We start from the raw sequence: 10,781 nt of genomic DNA, 5'->3' as shown, positions 1-10,781 counted from the left end.
GGAACTAAAGTACTAAAAGATGGCGACTGGATGAAGAAGTAAAGACAGCGGCTTGCATGAATTTCGGGGCATAGCATCCTCACGGCCCGGTCCTCGACCAGACCTCGACCAGGCCTTGACCAGACCTCGACCAGGCCTCAACCAGGCCAGGGCGGGGGGAAGGGGTCGGACATAACAACCAGGGGGGGGGGGATAATCACCTTCACACAACGCAATACACAACATACATATAACTTGGCCATCGACAAGTTAGGCTCCAAAACGGCACCCAAGAATGGTAACTCGTAGCACTGGTAACGTTATCACTAGTTGATCACTAAGCAAACTTAACCTTGCCTAACCTCTCCTAACTTAACCTAACCTAACCTAACTTAACCTAACCTAACCTAACTTAACCTAACCTAACCTTGCCTAACCTCTCCTAACTTAACCTAACCTAACCTAACTTAACCTAACCTAACCTAACTTAACCTAACCTAACCTAACCTTGCCTAACCTCTCCTAACTTAACCTAACCTAACCTAACTTAACCTAATCTAAACTAATCTAACTTAACCTAGTCGAACCTAACCTAACCTAGCCTCACTTCTCTTAACCTAACCTAGCCTCACTTCTCTTAACCTAACCTAGCCTCACTTCTCTTAACCTAACCTAGCCTCACTTCTCTTAACCTAACCTAGCCTAACTTATCCTACCCTATTCTATCATAACCTAACCTATCCTCCTAACCTTTTCTAGCTAAACATACAAATATTAAATAGGTTCTTATTTTTTTCTATTTGTGACGGGCCTTCATTGTGACGTCATAAAGTTTGGAAAATGGGATTGGGGGGGGGGGGGGAGGGCGGAGAGGGTCGACAGTGGGTTGAGAGAGAGGGTAGTGAAGGGGGTGAGTCTGTATGAGTATCAGTAAGTGGGTGAGTATGGCAGTGAATGGACGAGAAAGGGACAGAAGGGGAAACAGAGGGGATGGGGGGGGGGGGGTGGCGGCAACGGGGTTTGTGTGGTCCTCAGAGTCTCCACCGTTATACCTCACATACATGTGTGCACATACTTTAATCCCCCCCACCCACCCCCGCCCCCATCAGTGTCAATAGTGGGGAAGAAGGCTTAAATGAGCGAATAGAGGGCCTCATACCCCCCCCCCCCCCCACCACCACCACCAGTGGGAGAAGAACCTTGGCCACTCTAGTAGTCAAACAAATGACTGCTGGACTTCAATCCCAACAATTGTAATGTTATAAAAGCTGGGAGAGAGAGAGGGATTCAGGCGTCATCTACACCATAAAAAGAAAGCATCTACGGGAATCTGAAAGAAAGATTTGAGAGTGGAGACAATTACAACAAGTGAACTCTTCTTGCACGTGAAGGTTATATGAGACGTAACAAGTACAGAGCTACCAGTGTAAGGTATAAGTGACACTAAGAAGTATAAGTGCTCATAGGTAAGTATTAGTGACCAGTGGGAGGAGAAGGGCGTATATGTGAAGGTATGTTGCCCTGCTGCTGGCCTGCTGTCCATCTGCTGGCCTGCTGTCCATCTGCTGGCCTGCTGTCCATCTGCTGGCCTGCTGTCCATCTGCTGGCCTGCTGTCCATCTGCTGGCCTGCTATCCTGTAGATTTATTGTCCATCCTGCTGGTCTATTGTCCACGAGGCTGAGTCTTTCGCTTTGAATAGACTGTTAGAGAATGTCGAAGGGCGTGTGTGTGTGTGTAGAGAGAGAGAGAGAGAGACAGACAGACAGAGAGAGAGAGACTGAGACTTTTTGCAGGGAGAGAAAGAGGCAGGTAGGGAGATAAGTTAGAAGTATTCAGGAAGAAGTACAGACCTAAATAGGTAGGAAAATAGGCACATAGAGCGTCTGAGCCAGCTAAGGCAGTCACTCCTATCCATAGGCCAGCAGTCACGCAGCCCGTGACGCAGGCCAGCAGACACGCAGGCCGTGACACAGACACACAAGCAGCCCGTGAAGCAGACACATGACGCTAGGCAGAGCTAGGAAGCCTCCACTTACGCAGGCAGGCAATTAGCCAAATATGCAAAGCATTCAGGGACTCGGGTAGTTAAGCAGACATTGAAGGCAGTAGCCATGAAAGAAGAGAGAGGGACAGGCAGTGAAGGCAGTGAAGCTAACGAGAGCGTCACAGGGGAACGGTGAGCGCAGGTTACAAGGAAATATGTAATGAGAGAGGGAGGTAAGTGAAGCCGGTAGGAATGGGAACAGGAGAAGAGCAAGCAACTGTCTACGAAGATATAGACAGGTAGGGAGGTGGGTAAGAAGGGACTTTAGAAGACAGGGAGAGACAGAAACTGAGGAAGGTATAGACAGAGGGGCATGCAGTGAGATACATAAGAAAGCCAACAGATAGAAAGACGAAATTTAGATAAATAAGAAGGGAGACCACAGCAGACAGGAAGTGAGGTATGTAGATAGTGAAGCAGGCAGCGAGGCAGGCAGTGAGGCAGGCAGTGAGGCAGGCAGGCAGGAGGGCGTGTAGGGAGGAACACACACACAGAGGGAGGCAGGAGAACACATTAACCGCGACACACTTAATGTTACACAAGGATAAAGCGGTCCCTTCACCTCTATTGTGATGCTGTCGCCCGCCTGGGGCACAGGAGAGGGGCACGCCACAGTGTGTAGGGGCAGGGAGCGACGTCCAGAGAGCGACGTCCGGAGAGCGACGTCCGGATAGCGACGTCAGGAGAGCGACGTCCGGAGAGCGACGTCCGGAGAGCGACGTCCGGAGAGCGACGTCCAGAGAGCGACGTCCGGAGAGCGACGTCCGGAGAGCGACGTTCGGAGAGCGACATCCGGAGAGCGACGTCCGGAGAGTGACGTCCACAGAGCGACGTCTAGAGAGTGACGTCCAGAGAGCGACGTCCGGATAGCGACGTCCGGAGAGCGACGTCTAGAGAGTGACGTCTATAGGAAACGCAGCAACAAGGAAAATAATAACTCGGGCTGTGAATTGGGAATGAAAGGGATAGTATAGGAGAGAAGGGAAAGGGTGGAGGAAGGAAAGGGCGGCAGAGAAGGGGAGTTGGGGCAGAATGACAGAAGATGTTGAATGAAATGGGAGATTTATGAATTAAACAAACAGATGGCATAAAAACAAAATGTAAAGTAAATGGCGATCAGCAGAAGAAATGGAATAAGATCAGAGGATGTGGGAAGGGATGTGGAGGTAGGGAGGCGGAACGGAATGAGATAGGAAAATGCGGAAGCAAGAAAGAAGGGGCGATGAGAGAGTGGAGAAATGAAAAAAAAAAAGAGTGAATAGGATAGGAAAATGGGTTGAGCATGGCCGTGAAGAAGGCAAGATGAAAGGGATGGGAAGGAGAGTGAGAGAGAATGTAATGGACAGGAAAAGAGGAAGAGGAAAAGAAGCTTATGCCAAAAATATCACCAAAGTATAACTGCCTTGACACAGTGTTGCTTCAACTGACATTTTCACAACTAGCATTTTATTGCGCATGCGACATCAGGGATGAGTTTGCACTCTATGAGGAGGTTTAAGTATATATAAATATTTATGAATGGAAATGTCTGTCTGTCTGTATGTTCGAGGTTGGAGGCCCGACGCTAGGCGCTAGCTTCACCAAAGTTTTCCGCGTAATTGCTGTTGGGTACGTGCCCAACAGTACGTGATGGGATTGGTGTCAAAGACAACTGTGCCAAATGACTCTGCACCAATCATACCTACCACGAGAAATTTCGCAAAATACTTTATGATATGATTCGACTATAAATTCTAGTCGAATATCTAGAAAACCCTCCAGAAGTCAACAGGCCTTAACCGACACCGAACTTGCTGGTTGGTCTGTAAGGTATTGCGGGAGCCTTATTAACCCCTGTATAGTGTATTATTAACCCCTGTATAGCCTTATTAACCTTAAGCCTAACAGCATACCATACCTCGACATTTTAAGTGCCTGTCTGCTGAAGCAGACTACATGGGATAGCAGATCTGCAAATTCACAGGAGCCAGTGATCCTTCCTATCACAAACCGCACTTCAGCTGTGTCTGACAGTATTGTACTCCTTTATCAAGTGCTTATACCCATGCACTGATTTTTGTCTGCAGAATTACCCAGGAAAGTACGGTTGGCTCTGACCAAATTCCATGAAACTTTCATTTGCAAACAACTTCCTTCCGACTCATACTTCACCGCTCCCCTCCCCCCACATCCCTCCCCCCTCCCCGACGTTCACAAGTGAACTACTTGGCCACACCCCCATCACACATTATTTAGTGACTGTTCCCATTATCCTGGAAGAACACCAGCCAAGCCAGGAAGTTTATCAAGCGGCGTCAACAGGTCAAAAACACATATCAGAGACGATATATATATATATATATATATATATATATATATATATATATATATATATATATATATATATATATATATATATATATATATATATGACTTTAGAAACACTTTCCCACCAGGAGACTCGAACCCTAGCCAGCACAGAAGCCTTCCAGCAACTGGCATAACAGGTACGCCTTAACCCACTCCACCACCTGCTCAGACCCTTAAAAGAGATGGTAATTTCGGAGTATTTAACACTCCAAAGACCACCACCTCCCAAGAGCACTAGAGCAAGTGAGGGGTCATTTTTACGTTTTTTCATCAAGTCCCTGTTAATATGGGAGAACACTGTGTCTATGCTTAAGGCACAACTCTCCTAAACACGAGAGTGAAGTATACGACTTCGTATACTTTACTCTCGTGTTTAGGAGAGTTGTGCCTTAGGCATATATATATATATATATATATATATATATATATATATATATATATATATATATATATTATTAAATATGACCGAAAAAGTAAGATTAATAATTCTAACACGAATTTTCTCAATCTTTCGTACATTACGCTTCACTGTTGGAGGTAAATCAAAAATCACTTCTCCAAAATTCATTTTTATTTCTAGTCTGACGCGACACGGGCGCGTTTCGTAAAACTTATTACATTTTCAAAGACTTCACAAATACACAACTGATTAGAACTCACGTATCTCTGATTTTATATCTACATTTGAGTGAGGTGGGAGGGGTGATGTGGCATTAACACAAGACAGAACAAGAGGGGATATTAATAGGGTATTAAAAGTATCAACACAAGACAGAACAGAAACAATGGGTATTGAATAGAAGTGTTTGTAGAAAGCCTATTGGTCCATATTTCTTGATGCTTCTATATTGGAGCGGAGTCTTGAGGTGGGTAGAATATAGTTGTGCAATAATTGGCTGTTGATTGCTGGTGTTGACTTCTTGATGTGTAGTGCCTCGCAAACGTCAAGCCGCCTGCTATCGCTGTATCTATCGATGATTTCTGTGTTGTTTACTAGGATTTCTCTGGCGATGGTTTGGTTATGGGAAGAGATTATATGTTCCTTAATGGAGCCCTGTTGCTTATGCATCGTTAAACGCCTAGAAAGAGATGTTGTTGTCTTGCCTATATACTGGGTTTTTTGGAGCTTACAGTCCCCAAGTGGGCATTTGAAGGCATAGACGACGTTAGTCTCTTTTAAAGCGTTCTGTTTTGTGTCTGGAGAGTTTCTCATGAGTAGGCTGGCCGTTTTTCTGGTTTTATAGTAAATCGTCAGTTGTATCCTCTGATTTTTGTCTGTAGGGATAACGTTTCTATTAACAATATCTTTCAGGACCCTTTCCTCCGTTTTATGAGCTGTGGAAAAGAAGTTCCTGTAAAATAGTCTAATAGGGGGTATAGGTGTTGTGTTAGTTGTCTCTTCAGAGGTTGCATGGCTTTTCACTTTCCTTCTTATGATGTCTTCGATGAAACCATTGGAGAAGCCGTTATTGACTAGGACCTGCCTTACCCTACAGAGTTCTTCGTCGACTTGCTTCCATTCTGAGCTGTGGCTGAGAGCACGGTCGACGTATGCGTTAACAACACTCCTCTTGTACCTGTCAGGGCAGTTGCTGTTGGCATTTAGGCACATTCCTATGTTCGTTTCCTTAGTGTAGATTGCAGTGTGGAAACCTCCGCCCTTTTCCATGACTGTTACATCTAGAAAAGGCAGCTTCCCATCCTTTTCCGTCTCGTAAGTGAAACGCAGCACGGAACTCTGCTCAAATGCCTCCTTCAGCTCCTGCAGATGTCTGACATCAGGTACCTGTGTAAAAATGTCGTCAACATACCTGCAGTATATGGCCGGTTTCAAGTTCATGTCGACTAAGACTTTTTGCTCGATGGTACCCATGTAGAAGTTTGCAAACAGGACACCTAGGGGAGAACCCATGGCGACCCCATCTACTTGCTTATACATGTGCCCATCCGGGCTCAAGAAGGGTGCCTCTTTAGTACAAGCTTGGAGTAGTTTCCTCAGAATACTTTCTGGCATGTCAAGAGGAGTACAGGCTGGATCACGATACACTCTGTCGGCTATCATTCCGATTGTCTCGTCCACAGGTACGTTGGTAAACAGCGATTCTACGTCCAACGAGGCTCTTATCCCTGTGGCCCATGTGCCCCGCAGTAAGTCCACAAATTCCTTTGGAGACTTCAGGCTGAAGGCGCAAGGAACATAAGGAGTCAGCAGGCCGTTGAGTCGCTTCGCCAGTCTGTACGTGGGTGTGGGTATCTGGCTAATGATTGGCCGAAGTGGGTTTCCAGGCTTGTGCGTCTTGACATTTCCATACGCATATCCAGGTTTATATTCCCCAATGATCTTTGGCAGGTGGAGTCCGGATTTCTTGGCGTTCACAGTTTCGATCAGTTTGTTGACCTTTGCTTTTAATTCGGCTGTAGTGTCCTTCGTTACCCTTTGGAACTTAGTTTGGTCAGAGAGTATGATGTTCATTTTCGCCAGATATTCGTCTTTTTTAAGAATGACATATATTGGCGACTTGTCACCTCTCCTGACAACTATCTCCTTGTTCTCACGAACAAGATAGATCTCCTTGTCATTATATATATGTATATATGTCATTCTTAAAAAAGACGAATATCTGGCGAAAATGAACATCATACTCTCTGACCAAACTAAGTTCCAAAGGGTAACGAAGGACACTACAGCCGAATTAAAAGCAAAGGTCAACAAACTGATCGAAACTGTGAACGCCAAGAAATCCGGACTCCACCTGCCAAAGATCATTGGGGAATATAAACCTGGAAATGCGTATGGAAATGTCAAGACGCACAAGCCTGGAAACCCACTTCGGCCAATCATTAGCCAGATACCCACACCCACGTACAGACTGGCGAAGCGACTCAACGGCCTGCTGACTCCTTATGTTCCTTGCGCCTTCAGCCTGAAGTCGCCAAAGGAATTTGTTGACTTACTGCGGGGCACACGGGCCACAGGGATAAGAGCCTCGTTGGACGTAGAATCGCTGTTTACCAAAGTACCTGTGGACGAGACAATCGGAATGATAGCCGACAGAGTGTATCGTGATCCAGCCTGTACTCCTCTTGACATGCCAGAAAATATTCTGAGGAAACTACTCCAAGCTTGTACTAAAGAGGCACCCTTCTTGAGCCCGGATGGGCACATGTATAAGCAAGTAGATGGGGTCGCCATGGGTTCTCCCCTAGGTGTCCTGTTTGCAAACTTCTACATGGGTACCATCGAGCAAAAAGTCTTAGTCGACATGAACTTGAAACCGGCCATATACTGCAGGTATGTTGACGACATTTTTACACAGGTACCTGATGTCAGACATCTGCAGGAGCTGAAGGAGGCATTTGAGCAGAGTTCCGTGCTGCGTTTCACTTACGAGATGGAAAAGGATGGGAAGCTGCCCTTTCTAGATGTAACAGTCATGGAAAAGGGCGGAGGTTTCCACACTGCAGTCTACACTAAGGAAACAAACATAGGAATGTGCCTAAATGCCAACAGCGACTGCCCTGACAGGTACAAGAGGAGTGTTGTTAATGCATATGTCGACCGTGCTCTCAGCCACAGCTCAGAATGGAAGCAAGTCGACGAAGAACTCTGTAGGGTAAGGCAGGTCCTAGTCAATAACGGCTTCTCCAATGGTTTCATCGAAGACATCATAAGAAGGAAAGTGAAAAGCCATGCAACCTCTGAAGAGACAACTAACACAACACCTATACCCCCTATTAGACTATTTTACAGGAACTTCTTTTCCACAGCTCATAAAACGGAGGAAAGGGTCCTGAAAGATATTGTTAATAGAAACGTTATCCCTACAGACAAAAATCAGAGGATACAACTGACGATTTACTATAAAACCAGAAAAACGGCCAGCCTTCTCATGAGAAACTCTCCAGACACAAAACAGAACGCTTTAAAAGAGACTAACGTCGTCTATGCCTTCAAATGCCCACATGGGGACTGTAAGCTCCAAAAAACCCAGTATATAGGCAAGACAACAACATCTCTTTCTAGGCGTTTAACGATGCATAAGCAACAGGGCTCCATTAAGGAACATATAATCTCTTCCCACAACCAAACCATCGCCAGAGAAATCCTAGTAAACAACACAGAAATCATCGATAGATACAGCGATAGCAGGCGGCTTCACGTTTGCGAGGCACTACACATCAAGAAATCAACACCAGCAATCAACAGCCAATTATTGCACAACTATATTCTACCCACCTCAAGACTCCGCTCCAATATAGAAGCATCAAGAAATATGGACCAATAGGCTTTCTACAAACACTTCTATTCAATACCCATTGTTTGTGTTCTGTCTTGTGTTGATACTTTTAATACCCTATTAATATCCCCTCTTGTTCTGTCTTGTGTTAATGCCACATCACCCCTCCCACCTCACTCAAATGTAGATATAAAATCGGAGATACGTAAGTTCTAATCAGTTGTGTATTTGTGAACTAAAGTCTTTGAAAATGTAATAAGTTTTACGAAACGCGCCCGTGTCGCGTCAGACTAGAAATAAAAATGAATTTTGGAGAATTGATTTTTGATTTACCTCCAACAGTGAAGCGTAATGTACGAAAGATTGAGAAAATTCGTGTTAGAATTATTAATCTTACTTTTTCGGTCATATTTAATAATATATATATATATATATATATATATATATATATATATATATATATATATATATATATATATATATATATATATATATATATATATTGATTGCAAGGAAATTCACATGCTTGGGCTTAGAATATCCCAAGCAAGCCAAGTAAGTGTTGCTCATTTATGTCTTACTTAACAGGTGGTGAGACCTTCACGATTAGTTTGTTGGCTTCAGTTAATGATTATGTCCAATGTGTTTAACAACTTCTGCGTTGTTAAAACTTATTTAAAATCTATTGTATTTTGTAACTGCAGTGTATTAAATAAATGTTCCAGTGGTGTGTGGGGCACTGCTCCACAGTACTGACATTTCCATCCTATTCTCCTGGAACCTGCAAGCCTATTTCCTATGCACATGGGAATCAAAGCCGGATGCCATGTAAGTGGACTTCTATTTCTCTATTGTACACTTTCATCAGAATAAGTGGCTCGTTGTTGGTTGAATTCTTGTATCACACTGCAGCTCCTGATGTTGCAACTGCTGTGTTGTGGTCACTGTACATCATCTACACTGCTCAGTCTCTAATTATTATTTTAATATGTGCTAGACACTGTGATATGTCTTCATTCCTTCTCTTAGAATGACGATAGTGTCTTCCTGCATGCAGACCTCAACTACGATCAACCAGTAGTTCATTACCACCAGATCACAACCACGATCAACCAGTAGTTCCGTACCACCAGACCACAACCACGATCAACCAGTAGTTCCGTACCACAAGACCACGACCACGATCAACCAGTAGTTCAGTACCACCAGACCACGACCACGATCAACCAGTAGTTCAGTACCACCAGACCACGACCACGATCAACCAGTACTTCAGTACCACCAGACCACGACCAGGATCAACCAGCAATACGAGTCCCCTCGAGAGAGATGAGAGATAAGGAGAGCATACCATCATGTCTCTTCAAGAGACATGTACACTTAAAAGTCCTGAACTCTTACCATACAAACACTCAAAAGTTTGTATTTTACAAACAGTGGTTTTTCACTTTTTTTTAGTTTTCACAGTAGTCCAAAAGAGTCACCATACGCGATCATCTTGTTAAATAACTTAGATTATATAGAAGAGACTCAGTGAGGTTTTGGAAATATTTCCAAGAGCCTTTTTTAACATTCCTCACACGGCGACAGACACAGCCAAGGGTCAAAGGGAACACCGTCATTGCTGAAGCCCTTGAGACACGAGATCAAGACGAGGGCACCGTGGTAAAGGGTCCCCTTCACTGCTCTATAGTCGGGTATTTAACATGCTTAAAATACATGTTAAAACCCCCCTCACTGGACTACATTCATCCTAACACCACCTGCAAAGCCTGTTCGCCACTGACCAATCAGACCTCCTACTGGAATACAAACACATACGAATAACTACTCTACAAGGAATGATATCCGTTCTTAGGAGGACACAGCATAAAGCTTCCAGGAGTCCTATTGTATCTTCGCTATTCAAATTCAACTGCTGCCAGAGAATTATAATCCCAGCGTGTGTATATATCGTGCAATATTGACTTCATGTCATATTTACCAAAGGCTTTCAAAGCAGCAACATAATATTTTGAAAAATCACAGACCTTACTAAACATACCACCGACATTATCTACGATGCTATGGATGGCATCCCCAAGTCGCTCTGTCCTGCGCATATCGCGACAGTAAATGTGAATAACGCATTCGTTCGTCTCTGTCACGAGAGACGAATTTATAAGCTAAC

At 44.4% G+C, this 10,781-nt stretch overlaps 1 protein-coding gene across 1 annotated transcript in view; it reads right to left on the bottom strand.

The window, feature by feature from the left end:
* The window catches only part of LOC138367474 (melanoma-associated antigen C1-like), a 10,415-nt gene extending 7,599 nt beyond the window's left edge, over window positions 1–2,816 (bottom strand). Inside the window, exon 1 of the mRNA XM_069329140.1 lies at window positions 2,661–2,816. Within this exon, the coding sequence (XP_069185241.1) occupies window positions 2,661–2,816 (156 nt within the window). The remainder of the gene's footprint in view (window positions 1–2,660) is intronic.
* Between the last annotated feature and the right edge of the window lie 7,965 nt (window positions 2,817–10,781).

The sequence above is a fragment of the Procambarus clarkii genome, chromosome 22 (genome assembly GCF_040958095.1).
Source record: "Procambarus clarkii isolate CNS0578487 chromosome 22, FALCON_Pclarkii_2.0, whole genome shotgun sequence".
NCBI classification, from domain to species: Eukaryota; Metazoa; Arthropoda; class Malacostraca; order Decapoda; family Cambaridae; genus Procambarus; species Procambarus clarkii.
Note: the sequence above shows the minus strand (reverse complement) of the source record. Positions and strands in the feature narration are given on the sequence as shown.